Here is a 16014-nt window from a genome sequence, read left to right as displayed (position 1 = left end):
AAGGAACGTACACATCAGTCAGGGAGCATATACAATGACTCAATTACAGTTCATTGTGTATGTGTATGTGTATGTGTGTGTGATTCTTTTTGTATGATATCCTAAGTATATAGGCTYTATCATTAGGATCTTGGTCTTACCTGTATGGAGTACTTGGCTCGCAGGCGTTCAGCCTCACAGCCTTTGTCGCAGACCCGTAACTGTATCTCTTTCTCCAGCTCTCTTTTCAGATGGCCACGGGACTCGTCAGCCTCCCTCATCTTCCTGTCCCACTCCATGTGCAGGTGATCTATCTCTTTCCTCAGATTGTGCTTGGCCTCGATGGCCTCTCGAAGACGCCCCTTCTTGGACACCCTCACAAATTCCAGCTCCTGTGGGGGAATAAAAAAATATATATATATGAAAACAGTTTCTTTATGTGTATAAACATAATCTTTAAGACACTTAAAGATTTTCTCTACACATAAAGAAACTGTTTTCCTTTTTGTGCCAAAGGGGGCCATTTTGGATCTTGAGTGTGAGGTTTACCTGCTGAAGACTAAGTTTGGCCTGCAGAGCAACCCCCAATTTCTCTTCCTGCTTCACTCTCATTTGAATAATCTCCTGCAGGAACTTCTCCCTGGCCTCCTTGGAGTCCAGGCATCCATACAGGGTCTGTCTCAGCGTGTCCAGCTCTGGGCATGACGGTTCCCTTGGTAATACCAGCCGGACTGGGCCCTCCAGAGGCCTCACGGTGGTCTGAGGGGTCAGGGTCTGGTACACACTGGAACAGGCAGAGGGAGGGGATGCCAAGGASGGGACCAATGGTGGGTCTGACAGACAGAAAAATAAAACATTATGTTAAAGATCCAATGTGGCCATTTTACCTCAATATAAAATAATTTCTGGGTAATAATTAAGTATCTTACTGTGATTGCATTCAATCAAAATGGTCAGAAGGAAACAAAATAGCTTCTTAGCAAAGAGCAATTTCTCAAGTAAGAATTTGCTAGTGTAACCAATGTGAAATGGCTAGCTAGTTAGCGGGGTGCGCGCTAATAGCGTTTCAATCGGTGACGTCACTCGCTCTGAGACCTTGAAGTAGTTGTTTCCCTTGCTCTGCAAGGGCTGCGGCTTTTGTGGAGCTATGGGTAACGATGCTTCAAGCAAGCGTGGCTGTTGTCAATGTGTGCAGAAGTTCCCTGGTTCGTGCCCAGGTAGGGGCGAGGAGAGAGACGGAAGCTATACTGTTACACTAGGACTGTCTGGGAGTGGTCTGAGTGGGGAGGGGAAAACTGAAAACTAGCTGTTATCGGCAGAGATGTTTGGAACTCTCTTTCTTATTGGTCTATTAACTAATCACCAGGCAGGTCGAAACTCAACCCTTCCAAAACAGGCTGAAATGTAATCTATTACACGAAAATGGTATAAACATAACTTTCACAATTTCATAGTATTATTCCAACCTCATATTGTGGAAATATATATAAAACAGAGGAAATCACATTTTTGACTGCACTGCTGGGCCTTTCATAGCGGGAAGCCTAAAAAATGTATTGGCGCAGCAGCGACATCTGCTGTTAAGCAAGTTGAGAATGCACTCTGTGCTCTGTACTGCACAGACCAACCACTAGATGGTGCTCTGTCACAGGGATCAGGCCATCTAACCATAGCCTTCTCCAGTAGTATTAGCTCGGGTTAGGTTGCCTGTCCTTGAGAGTTGGAGTAATTTGTGTCATGGTGCCCTATTTCTCCTACCGAATGTCTGAACAACAGTGTGTCATACTCACAGTCATCACAGTCGTCCACCTCAATCTCCCTGTCAGTCTCCATGTCCTCCACACCGTTGGCTGTGTTATTAGTGTTGGTGTTGATGTGGACAGGTCTGGGCCCAGGCTGGGATTCTCCACACTGTGGTGCTGGTCTGGAGCTGATGTGCTGGTCTCCCCTGGCTAGAGCCTGACTGTGGCCCACAGGGGCCTGCTCCTCTCTCTGGTAGGCCAACAGAGCTGGGGCCACATTTGGCACTACAGACGTGTCTATGTTTTTGTGGATGAATCTGTTATGACAAGAAAATACAAGTGACCTTAATTACTGTATTTCAACAATATAAAGTAAGGGAGCATAGCAGCGGACAATGTAGTTATTGGTCCTCATTACATTGTAATCCCTTAGGAATGTTACAGCCAAACACCCCTTTAGTGTGGTGTGGTGAAATGGATGAGTGAAACTATGACAACATGACTGTCTGTCTCTGACTGACCTCTCATTGTGACTAGTAGACTTCTCCTTTTCAGCAGATGGACTTCTGGAGGACCAGGGGCGGAAGGCTGACGACCTCTGTTTCAGCTGGACCCGTTTCAGATCCTGACAAAATATAGAATTCATTTAATACAGTGAAATGGGGAATTTGAAAAACATCCCTGGAAAGGAAAAGTGAAATCTTATTGCATAAGGCAGACAGGTTTGTTAAAAAGACTATTGACAACATTAATTATCTAACTGTATAAGGTAACACAGTCAATTAGACAAGGACTCTGTATAAAGACATAGGATCTTAATTTGATCACTTTTGTTGATGAGAATTTACCTGCACGGCAGGAAATGCAAACTTGTTGTGTATTCAAGGTTTAAAAATGCTTCTAAAGTTTGTAATTTCCACTTAAAAATGTCAGACTTCATTTTCCCTAATGAAAAATGTATCAACCCCAACAATTTTCCCCCATCAATTATAATCCACATAATAATGAAAATGTCCTGTTGCTGCAGGATTATGTTCAGAAAACAGTTTCACATTAAGATCCTACATCTGTAGGATCCCCTGACATTGGAAAAAATCACATTTCACACAAAAAGTGAAGAACATGAGCTACTAACCTTGTTCGCTGACTTTGATAGAGATTGTAACCAATCAGGTTGCTTCTCTTTGTCAGCTGATGGAGAGCGTAGTTTCACCAGTTTGGACTTTTTGGCTGGAACTGGGCTGTGAGACTAGATAGGAAAGAGAAAGGCTATTAATTATCAACATCCACAGGAATTTACTGGAGTAGTCTGCAATACACTTCCTCATACTGTACAAATCCCCCATACATTCACATCATTTAGCAGTCACTCTTATCCAGAGCGACTTACAGGAGAAATGAGGATGACGTGCCTTGCTCAAGGGCACATCAATAGATTTTTCACCACGTCAGCTCGGGGATTCGAACCAGCATCCTTTTGGTTACTGGCCCAACACTTTAACACAACATCCTCTTCAGAGGTGTGTGATACTGTACATCATCTCAGTTGAGGTGTATTCCAGAGAAAACATCCATGTGTCATACAACATCAGCTAGTGGACCTACGTCAGTGTGTGAGGGCAGCAGTAGATGTGTCTATAAGAGGTCTGGCTGTGAATAGTGAGCTGGGGGCTCTGTTCTGTGTGTGTCTAGGCTGGGAGTAGCAGACAACCAGGCTGGTCTGGATGGCAGCCAGCAGAGCTACACCATACCACATCATTAGGTGGAGTGGAGCTGCTCTCTGCTCTGTGTGGGAGAGAGGGCTGAGAGAACTATGAAGAGCAGAGTAATGGCGCTGGAATCTGATGGACAACTGGAGTAAAATGTTCTGCCAGTGCTGCTACACATCGGCACGGATCGTAGTCACGCAATGTTTCCCGCTTCACTCTGCTGAGCAAGATGATGCTACTGTTAGGAGAGACTACCTAACATAACATAACATCTCTCTCTCTTCTTGTCTCTCTCTCTCTCCCCCTGTTCTCTCTCTCTCTCTCTCTCTCTTCTTGTCTCTCTCTCTCTTCCCCTTTTTTCTCTCTTTCTCTCACTCTCTCACTGAGCAAAGGGGCCACACATAGCGGCATGTTTGGCCATGTGACAATGATCCAGGAAGAGGCGGTGTTGAAACAGGTTCTGTGCAGCACTGGGGCCCTGGCTCCAGTGGTGAGACAGAGTAATCTAGCCCCTACCCTCAGGTCTGCACTTGTCAGGATGAGGATATACTTACCTAGGCAGTGTGAGAGGTCTGCGTCAGGATGAGGATATGTTTACCTAGGCAGTGTGAGAGGTCTGCGATCACCTAGAGATGGAGCCGGAGGGGATGGCTGTCGTTTTACGGGCTCCTAACCAATCATGCTATTCTATTTTTTTTCGTGGTGTATGTAACTTTTTTTCTACATAATGTTTCTGCCACCGTCTCTTATGACCGAAAATAGCTTCTGGATATCAGGACAGCGATTACACACCTCGGACAGGACGAAGATTTTTTCTGTAATGAATTGGAAYTGAAAGATTTACAGCTCCTCCCGGACCAGGCCCAAATCCCCATCATTCGCATTAAAAGCAGACGCCAATACAGTGGGCGCAGATCTGGGTGCTTGGTGAGAATTCGTCGGCGAGTGGAAAATCCGCCTTCACCATCCGTCCTACTGGCAAACGTGCAATCACTGGAGAATAAACGAGGACATGGATAATATACAGTTGGCTGGGTTTTCCGTGCATCGGCAAGACAGAACAGCAGAGTACCTCATGATAAGTTGTAGACCATACTATTTACCAAGAGTGTTTTCATCTATATTATTCGTAGCTGTATATTTACCAACACAAACCGATGCAGGCACTAAGACCGTACTCTACGAGCTGTATAAGGCCATAAGCAAACAAGAGAATGCTCACCCAGAAGCGGCGCTCCTAGTGGCCAGGGACTGAAATCCGGCCACAATCTGGCCATAATTATATCCTCCTGATTCCTGCTTACAAGCATAAACTCAAGCAGGGAGTACCAGTGACTCTCTCAACACGGAAGTGGTCTGATGACGTGGGTGCTAAGCTATAGGACTGTTTTGCTAGCACAGACGGGAATATGTTCCAGGAATATCTTAATCCGATGGCATTGAGGAGTATACCACATCAGTCACCGGCTTCAGCATCGACGACGTCGTCCCCACTGTGACCGAACGTACATATCCCAGCCAGAACCCATGGATTACAGGCAAAATTAGCACTAAGCTAAAGGCTAGAGCTGCCGCTTCCAAGGAGCGGGACACTAATCCGGACGCTTATAAGAAATCCCACTATGCCCTCAGACGAACCATCAAACAGGCAAAGCATCAATACAGGACTAAGATTGAATCCTACTACACCGGCTCGGACACTCATCGGATGTGGCAGTGGTTGCAAACTATTACGGATTACAAAGGGAACCCAGCCGCGAGCTGCCTAGTGACACAAGCCTACTAAAAGAGCTAAATGTCTTCTATGCTCGATTTGAGGCAAGCAACACTGAACCATGCATGAGAGCAGCAGCTGTTCCAGACGACTGTGTGATCACGCTCTCCGTAGCCGATGTGAGTAAGACCTTTAAACAGGTCAACATTCTCAGAGCATGCGCTGATCAACTGGCAAGTGTCTTCACTGACATTTTCAACCTCTCCCTGATGACTCTGTAATAACTACATGTTTCAAATAGACCACCATAGGCCATGTGCCCAAGAACCCCAAGGTAACCTGGCTAAATGACTACCGCCCCGTAGCACTCACGTCTGTAGCCATGAAGTGCTTTGAAAGGCTGGTCATGGCTCACATCAACACCATCATCCCAGAAACCCTAGACCCACTACAATTCGCATACCGCCCCAAGAGATCCACAGATGACGCAATCTCTATTGCACGCCACACTGCGCTTTCCCACCTGGACAAAAGGAACACCTACGTGAGAATTCTGTTCGTTGACTACAGCTCATAGTGCCCTCAAAGCTCATCACTAAGCCAAGGACCCTGGGACTAAACACCTCCCTATGCAACTGGATCCTGGACTTCCTGACGGGCCACCCCCCAGGTGGTAAGGGTAGACAACAACAGATCTGCCATGACAACTGCGTGGCCACGCACCCACAACTGCATGGCCAGGACAACAACCTCTCCCCCAACGTGAGCAAGACAAAAGAGCTGATTGTGGACTACAGGAAAAGGGGGGCCGAGCACGCCCCCATTCACATCAATGGGACTGTAATGGAGCGGGTCGAGAGCTTCAAGTTCCTTGGCGTACACATCACTAACAAACTATCATGGTCCAAACACACCAAGACAGTCGTGAAGAAGGCACGACAACACCTATTCCCCCCCAGGAGACTGAAAAGATTTGTCATGGGTCCCCAATCCTCAAAAAGCTATACAGTTGCACCATCGAGAGCATCCTGACTGGTTGCATTACCGCTTTGTATGGCAACTGCTCAGCATTCGACCGCAAGGRGCTGCAGAGTGTAGTGCGTACGGCCCAGTAAATCACTGTGGCCAAGCTCCCTGCCATCCAGGACCTCTATACCAGGTGGTGTCAGAGGAAGGCACTAAAAATTGTCAAGGACTCCAGCCACCCTAGTCATAGACTGTTCTTTCTGTTACCGCATTGCAAGCGGTACCAGAGTGCCAAGTCTAGGTCCAAAATGCTCCTTAACAGCTTCCATCCCCAAGCCATTAGACTGCTAAACAGTTAATCAGATGGCTACCCGGACTATTTGCATTGACCCCCTTTTTTACGCTGATGCTAATCGCTGTTTATTATCTATGCAGAGTCCCTTTACCCCTARCTACATGTACATATTACCTTGACTGTACCCCCACACATTGACTCGGTACTGGTACCTCCTGTATATAGCCTCATTATCGTTAATATTTTCTTACTTACTTAAAAACAAAATCTGTATTGTTTGTTAAGGGCTTGTAAGTRGCCTGTTGTATTCGGCGCATTTGCTCAGTTCCAGCCATTATTATGAGCCGTCCTCCCCTCAGCAGCCTCCACTGACGGGGAGGAAGTTGTCAGTCAGGTCTCACACTGCACTGACTGCCTCAGTCTACTGTACGACGGCACTCAAGACTAAAACATGCCACAAAACCTTGTCATTTCTAGCTGTGCCTCTGGCCCATAAAGCTATAATCACACAGCAGTTGTGTTATCACAAGGCCCAAGTGCATACGGCATGACTGTGGTTGTCTGGACATTCATCTCATGTCTCCCTCCCTGACTCACACATGTCTGTTTCCTCTCTAAGTGTCTAACCACATACACACGCACACATGCACGCACGCACGCACAAACGCACYCACACACACACGCAGTCAGAAGCAGACATTGAGGTTAATTTTCAGGGGCATTTAACCCAGACCTCTAGCTGACTCCACGATGACTCGACCCCTCACCTGCTTGTGGTTTTCTAAGAAGCGAGGAGTGGTGAAACCGGACTCTGTAATTACTGCCATTGCTGTTGTTTTCCCAACAAAAGCTTTCTGTCTGGTACTATTTCTACCCTGAGGTTTGCAGCTCCAGGAAGACGTAGAGCCTCAGACATCATAGAGCCAGAAAACAGACCCTCCCAGACACCACAASGGACCTGCTGGCTAAATCTGACACTGATCTCACAGGAAAGAAGCCACATAGGCTTTACTCAGCACCACATTACAGCCATAACCAGACCACACAGACACAGCATCACAGCCATAACCAGACCACACAGACACAGCATCACAGCCATAACCAGAACACACAAGACACAGGCATCATCAGCCATAACCAGACCACACAGAGACACAGCATCACAGCCATAACCAGCCACACAGACACAGCATCACAGCCATAACCAGACCACACAGACACAGATCAACACCATAACCAGACCACACAGACACAGCATCACAGCGCATAACCAGACCACACAGAACAGCAGCCACAGCCCATAACCAGACCACACAGACACAGCATCACAGCCATAACCAGACCACACAGACACAGCATCACAGCCATAACCAGACCACCACAGACACAGCACACAGCATCACAGCCAAACCAGACCACACAGACACAGCACACAGTGCATAACAGACCACACAGACACAGCATCACCAGCCATAACCAGACCACACAGACACAGCATCAACAGCCATAACCAGACCACACAGACACAGCATCACAGCCAATAACCAGACCACACAGACACAGCATCACAGCCATAACCAGACCACACAACAACAGCACACAGCATCACAGCCATAAACCAGACCACACAGACACAGCACACTATCATCACAGCCATAACCAGACCACACAGGCACAGTATCACAGCATAACCAGACCAGACAGACACGCATCACAGCCTAAACCAGGACCACACAGGCACAGTATCACAGCCATAACCAGACCACACAGACACAGATCACAGCCATACCAGACCCACACACAGCACAGATCACAGCATCCACCAAACCAGACCACACAGACACAGCATACAGCCATAACAGACCACCCACAGACACAGCATCACAGCCATAACCAGACCACCACAGGACACAGCATCACAGCCATAACCAGACCACACACAGACACAGTATCACAGCCATAACCAGACCACACAGACACAGCATCACAGCCATAACCAGACCACACAGACACAGTATCACAAGCCATAACCAGACCACACAGGACACAGATCACAGCCATTAACCAGACCACACAGCACAGTATCACAGCCATAACCAGACCACACAGACACAGCATCACAGCCATAACCAGACCACGCAGACACAGCATCACAGCCATAACCAGACTACACAAACACAGCATCAAATCAAATCTAATTTTTATTTGTCACATACACATGCTTAGCAGATGTTAATGCGAGTGTAGGGAAATGCTTGTGCTTTTAGTTCCGACAATGCAGTAATATCCAACGAGTAATCTAACCTAACAATGTCACAACAATTACCTTATACACACAAGTGTAAAGGAATGAATAAGAATATGTGCATATAAATATATATGAATGAGTGATGGTACAGAACGGCATAGGCAAGATGCAGTAGATGGTATAGAGTACAGTATATACATATGAGATGAGTAATGTAGGGTATGTAAACATTATATGAAGTGGCATTGTTTAAAGTGGCTATTGATACATTACATCAATATGGCAAGATGCAGCAGATGGTATAGTGTACAGTATATACATATGAGATGAGTATTGTAGGGTATGTAAACATTATATGAAGTGACATTGTTTAAAGTGGCTAGTGATACATTTWTTACATCAGTTTTTCCAGTGGCTGGAGTTGAGTCAGTATGTTGACAGCAGCCACTCAATGTTAGTGATGGCTGTTTAACAGTCTGATGGCCTTGAGATAAAAGCTGTTTTTCAGTCTCTCGGTCCCAGCTTTGATGCACCTGTACTGACTTCGCCTTCTGGATGATAGCGGGGTGAACAGGCAGTGGCTTGGGTGGTTGTTGTCCTTGATGATCTTTTTGGCCTTCCTGTGAAATCGGGTGGTGTAGTTGTCCTGGAGGGCAGGTAGTTTGCCCCCGGTGATACGTTGTGCAGACCTCACTACCCTCTGGAGAGCCTTACGGTTATGGGCGGAGCAGTTGCCGTACCAGGCGGTGATACAGCCCGACAGGATGCTCTCGATTGTGCATCTGTAAACGTTTGTGAGTGTTTTTGGTGACAAGCCAAATTTCTTCAGCCTCCTGAGGTTAAAGAGGCGCTGCTGCGCATTCTTCACCACGCTGTCTGTGTGGGTGGACCATTTCAGTTTGTCTGTGATGGGTACGCCGAGGAACTTTCTACCCTCTCCACTACTGTCCCGTCGATGTGGATAGGGGGGTGGCTGCCTCTGCGTTTCCTGAAGTACACGATCATCTCCTTTGTTTTGTTGACGTTGAGTGTGAGGTTATTTTCCTGACACCCACACTCCGAGGCCCTCACCTCCCCCTGTAGGCCGTCTCGTCGTTGTTGGTAATCAGACCTACCACTGTAGTGTCGTCTGCAAACTTGATGATTGAGTTGGAGGCGTGCATGACCACCCAGGCATGGGTGAACAGGGAGTACAGGGAGAGGCTGAGAACGCACCCTTGTTGGGGCCCCAGTGTTGAGGATCAGCGGGGTGGAGATGTTGTTACCTACGCTCACCACCTGGGGCGGCCCGTTAGGAAGTCCAGGACCCAGTTGCACAGGCGGGTCGTGACCCAGCTGATGACGAGTTTGGAGAGGTACTTATTGGTTAAATGCTGAGCTGTAGTCAATGAACAGCATTCTCACATAGGTATTCCTCTTGTCCAGATGGGTTAGGGCAGTGTGCAGTGTGATTGCGATTGCATCGTCTTTGGACCTATTGGGGCGGTAAGCAAATTGAGTGGGTCTAGGTGTCAGGTAGGGTGGAGTGATATGGTCCTTGACTAGTCTCTCAAAGCACTTCATGATGATGGAAGTGAGTACTACATGGCGGGTAGTCATTTAGCTCAGTTACCTTAGCTTTCTTGGGAACAGGAACAATGGTGGCCCTCTTGAAGCATGTGGGGACAGCAGACTGGGATAAGGATTGATTGAATATGTCCGTAAACACACCAGCCAGCTTGTCTGGCATGCTCTGAGGACGCGGTTGGGGATGCCGTCTGGGCCTGCAGCCTTGCGAGGGTTGACACGTTTAAATGTTTTGCTTACGTCGGCTGCAGTGAACGAGAGCCCACAGGTTTGGTAGCGGGGCCGTGTCAGTGACACTGTGTTGTCCTCAAAGCGAGCAAAGAAATTGTTTAGTCTGTCTGGGAGAAAGACATCCTGGTCCGCGACAGGGCTGGTTTTCCTTCTATAGTCCGTGATTGACTGTAGACCCTGCCACATACCTCTCGTGTCTGAGCCGTTGAATTGCGTTGAATTGCGACTCACACCATAACCAGACCAACACAGGCACAAGCATCACAAGCCATAACCAGACCACACAGGCACAGCATCACAGCCATAACCAGACCACACAGGGCACAGCATCACAGCCATAACCAGACCACACAGGCACAGCATCACAGCCATAACCAGATCACACCAGGCACAGCATCACAGCCATAACCAGACCACACAGGCACAGCATCACAGCCATAACCAGACCACACAGGCAAGCATCACAGCCAGTAACCAGATCACACATACACAGCATCACAGCCATAACAAGATCACACAGCACAGAGCATCACAGCCATAACCAGACCACACAGGCACAGCATCACAGCCATAACCAGACCACACAGGCACAGCATCACAGCCATAACCAGACCACACAGACACGCAGGCACAGCATCACAGCCATAACACTTTCTTCATATATCCTCCTAGCCTGGCTGCACACCACATGCATGACTACATTACCCTCACTGTGCTCCAATGCAATCCTAAACTACCCAACATGGCCCCTCTTAGAAGGGAGTGAGTGAAAGAGTGAAAGAGATAAAAATGGAGGGGGAGACTTCCTCTCTGGAGTTTGCTTTGGCGAGGGCCCCTATGGGAACGGAGTAGTGAGTGCGAGGGAGGGGAGGGCTAGGGGAGGGGAGGGGAGCGGGACCACAGAGGGAGCACTGAGCTGGAGGAATGTATACTTGAAGGCCAAGTACAGCCTCCTCTTAAAGAGTCCATTCAAGCATTGCCCTTTTCAACTGGCTATTGTAGGATATTTATTTGACAAACCATAATGAGGGACTAAACAGGGCCTAACAGTGCCCAGGGCAAAGCAGTTATCTGGAAATTACAGTCGTATTATGGTGTGGTAATACTGTGATAAACTCACTGAGAAAATGTCCACATGGGCAAATCCTCCTTACAGCACTATAACTGTCAACAGACACATAAACAACATGTATTCCAAGTGGACTATCTGACCGTTAGAATGGTATACACCAATATATTGGAGCATGATAGGAGATGGGAATGTTGTTTAGTTCATTTGACATGATGGACTTGGTTTATTAATACAACTACAGTGTCATAGTAAAATACAAACTGCTGGTTGAGGACTGTAGGATMCTCCAACAACTCAAAAATATKTAGGTTAAATTTAAAGTACAATGTGGGTATGATTAATTACATTTCATCAGTCCCGGCTAATCTTTCAGTTATTTGCTGAAGCACAAGATAGAATTTCAAATGAAATGATCTAAAAACAAAACACTCAGCCCGGACGTTTCCTCAGCTGAACTTCCCCGGGCTTCCATCACACAAAACCACAGCATGCTGGATAATAGCATAGTATTATGTACACATCCTCAACACACAACAGTTTCACATTTCAGACTCCTCCCCCTACTAAACCCCTCACTGTAATCCTTGGATCTGAGTGTGCTTAGTAGGGTGCTGTCTCATTCAAGGGCACACCAACTGGCACAGCTCACCTGGGAAACAACCTTAGTGGGCAGTGAATGAGTGAGCAGAGGTCTGGGGTGGGTGGTTAGCGGCTCCTTGTTACCCCACGACAGTTTCTTGTGGTAACAGCCTACCCCTATCTCTGCATTACTTTGCCGACCTGTACCCTCACCACATGAATCTTCTTGAGTACGTACCCCACACATTGACTTGTGCTCCTATTCAAGTCCGCCTATTCGTAACTCCCATCCATCCAATGGTCTTCTTACCGTACCGCGTCTCCTGTATATTTTCCAGGTCTTTCATTCTTTATATTGCTGTTACATTGTGTGCTTCTTTAACTTTTATTTATTTATTCAATTTTTTTGCTTTGGCCTCGGTGATTACTTTAGTCCTAGTTCCGTGACGTCTCCAGCGACCAGTTTCGTCCAGTCCTGAGTTCAGTGTTCCTAATTATTTCCATTTTCCCAGCGATCATTCGTTCGTCTATCACTAGCAGGGTGCGTCAGTTACTTCGAGTGACTTTAGCTTCTATGCTTTATCTCAGTCCTTGCAAGTGCAGTTCGCGTATTACGACGTCTCCCATCCGGAGATTCTGCTGTAGCGTCTGAATTCACGGCCTTCCTAGATCCTCGAGTTCTCTATGTCAGGCTCAGTGTACTTCAGTTTTCCATCATCGATTCAGTTCCCGCAATCAGTTATGCAGTGCTCTATTGCTCTCAGTGCCCGGTAGTCATGCTCGTTCTCAGTGCTTTATTCGTGTAGTGCTGTTCACGCTTCGTCTATTCCACGCAGCGCAGTAGGTCGCCACCAAACTTGTGTATTGCAGTTGATGGCCTATGTGATGAGTGTCGAGCTTCTGGCTAGTGTCACATTTTCCCTGCCACTACTTCACCTGGCCGCCTCTATTCAGTTCGTTCTGAATTTACGGTATTGGCCCATACCTCACATTACACCTCTCCCTCTCCCCTTAATTTAGCAGTTGTTCTCAGGTATTGCACGAGTGCAGTACTAGCTACAGTGTCTCTGAGTGGTCAGTGTCTCTAGTTCAGTTCGGTCGTGATGCAGTGCTCTATTCATCTCGTATTCAGTGCTTTATATCTAACGTAAACGCCCCAGACTTAGAGAGACCTTTTCTATGTCATTATCTATGGCTTATCTCTAATCCAAGCATGCTTTGTTCAGGTTTTCTAATGGGTGCTACATATATGCAGCGTGCTCATTCCATATTCATGGTTTTTGTTGTTACTCTAATTGAACTTTATCCTTAAGTTGCTCTAGTGTCGAGGTTCCTCTGTTCAGTCTTCTTTCCCAGTGCTCTATTTCAGTATCTCTATTCGGAGTATTGGCTTTCTAATCTATCAGATCGACTCGATAATCACTAATTCCCTGATTGCTTTCATCTCTAGATTCCTGATGAACATCTCATTCTACGTTCTATCATAGGTCAAGCGTCCGTCTCCCTCCTGTATTGTCTAGGTGCTGGATCTTTGATATTTTGTCAGTAGCCATAATAATTCTCCAATCTGTCCTCTCCTATACTCAGTCTTTCTTTCTCTTATTACTAGTGCATTCTGTAATCAGTCTCTGTTGTGTGCAGTTCCTATCGCATTACGTCAAGTAGAGTCTCTATAAATCAAAAATGATACGGGCGGCTCTTCGCTTGCGCAGTATCTGAGCGACTGCCCATGACTAGTTCTAGCCACAATATTATATTATGGCCAGTCTCAGCCAAATATACTTGACCAATACCTATAAGTTTCTCGTATTAACTAACGAAGATTCTTCGTATTTCTATGATTCTGCTAGTGTCAGTTGCATCATAAAATAATACTTGTTTCACTACTACTTCCCAGTATCCTAAGTTAAATTGCAGACGTGCCTTATTCAGTGCTCTGCATCTTTCATCATATGCTTTATCCTTCCTCTACCTCAGTGCCTCTACCTTTCAGTGATATCAATACACTATTCAGTGTGACATATCTCTAAATTATCGAGTTTTTCTATTGCAGTAGCTTATCCGTATTCAAGCGCGTTTTCTAAGTTCATGAAATGTCTAGAGACTCCCTATTGTCCAGGTTATTTCAATTAACTAATTCGGCTGCTCATTACAGTTTCTCTACCAGTGTTCTATTCAGTTTCTATTCATGTTCTCTATTCGAATGCTCTAATATCACTCTCTCTATTCAGTGCTCTATTCAGTTCTCTATTCAGTGCTCTATTCAGTTCTCTATTCAGTTCTCTATTCAGTGCTTTATTCAGTTCTCTATTCAGTTCTCATGGTATGTAGAAAGGAAGGTATCATGATTTATATTATGCCTGGTGGTTACCTCTTAACTGACAGCTGGGCTGCGCTTAGCTGACTGGTGTCAGACTTACAGCTGGGCTGGGCTTAGCTGACTGGTGTCAGACTTACAGCTGGGCTGGGCTTAGCTGACTGGTGTCAGACTTACAGCTGGGCTGGGCTTAGCTGAGTGGTGTCAGACTTACAGCTGGGCTGGGCTTAGCTGAGTGGTGTCAGACTTACATGTGCATGCACCATGCTACCAAAACTTCTGAGTGTCTAGACTTCCTCCCTCATCATTCAGCAGTCTGCTTCCCCTTCTAATTCACATGATCTGAGCTAAAGTGAGTCAGGGTGACACGGCTGTCCTAGCGTGACAACAATAGAGGATCCTGGGAGGTGAGTTGAGCTGCAACAGCATGACAACACTGTGACATTCTGTACAATATGGCCACACCGGCACCGTGCCATATGAAACACAGAGAGGGGAGGGATGTTCTGAGAAGAGAACAGCCTTGAAGCAAAGCAATCTTGATTGGATTGTCCTAATTGTCTTTGGGAATCGAGAGAGGATAGAGCTGACGACTGGACAAACTAAGACCTCGTCTGTTCATTACCAAGTAAATGATCATATCTGACCTACAGCATCCAACAGCAGCATGTGTAACACATATAGCCCAGTGGGAGGAGGAAAGGTTCTATCAATATATCCCCAGACTTCCCACACTCCCTAAGTGAGCTGTCGTGGACACATCAACACTGCAGGGTGTCCAGGTCTATAAACAGAGGAACCAGGCATGCTTTAATATCCCTGCATGACCAGGACAACAGTCATGGACTCTTATGTCCTGAGCAGGCAAGGACCGGTGTAACTAAGACGAAGCAAATCCAATTCAGGTCAAATATAGCAACCATGACAACATCACATGTATCCATATTCATTTTCTCATTATGGCTAAAACAGCTGACCCCTTAGAAAGAACTGAGGAAGGACTTTCACTACAGGAAGATGGGTGGTTAGTTCTTCCAAGAGCTGTAGGCCTAATAAGAACGTGGCTAAAAATGAACTGACAAAGATATCATCCCAGATGACATGTTATTAGTATTAGGATGTTTGGTATGGTTCTAAGTCACAGACATGTTTGGACATGAAGCGTGTTATGTGAGTGGTGTATAGTTTAGACAGACGTCAAATTCACAGAATGCCTGTCGGAGCAGCCCGTAGGGACTGTGTCTGTCCCAATTTAAAAGTAAACAGTGCACCATTGGTTCTATGTGAAATCATTATGTTGAACAGTTTAAACAGTGCAGCTTGGTTCTATGTGAATTAAACAGTGCAGCATTGGTTCTATGTGAAAATTAAACAGTGCAGCATTGGTTCATATGTGAAAATTAAACAGTGAGCATTGGTTCTATGTGAAAATTAAACAGTGCAGCATGGCTTCTATGTGAAATTAAAACGTGCAGCATTGGTTTATGTGAAAATTAAACAGTGCAGCATTGGTTCTATGTGAATTAAACGTGCAGCATTGGTTCTATGTGAAAATTAAAACAGTGCACCCTTGGGTTTCATGGTGGAAAATTAACA

General features: G+C 46.2%; 1 protein-coding gene across 1 annotated transcript in view; it reads right to left on the bottom strand.

Moving 5' to 3' along the window:
- The window catches only part of LOC111969924 (ski oncogene-like), a 49671-nt gene that overhangs the window by 594 nt on the left and 33063 nt on the right, over positions 1–16014 (bottom strand). Inside the window, exons 2-6 of the mRNA XM_023996319.2 lie at positions 2857–2970; positions 2243–2346; positions 1770–2038; positions 529–812; positions 141–371 (exon numbers count right to left, since the gene is read on the bottom strand). Coding sequence (XP_023852087.1) covers positions 141–371; positions 529–812; positions 1770–2038; positions 2243–2346; positions 2857–2970 — 1002 coding nt within the window. The remainder of the gene's footprint in view (positions 1–140; positions 372–528; positions 813–1769; positions 2039–2242; positions 2347–2856; positions 2971–16014) is intronic.

Source organism: Salvelinus sp. IW2-2015, linkage group LG1, assembly GCF_002910315.2.
Source record: "Salvelinus sp. IW2-2015 linkage group LG1, ASM291031v2, whole genome shotgun sequence".
Classification (NCBI taxonomy): Eukaryota; Metazoa; Chordata; class Actinopteri; order Salmoniformes; family Salmonidae; genus Salvelinus; species Salvelinus sp. IW2-2015.
This window is presented reverse-complemented; position numbering and strand designations above follow the sequence as displayed.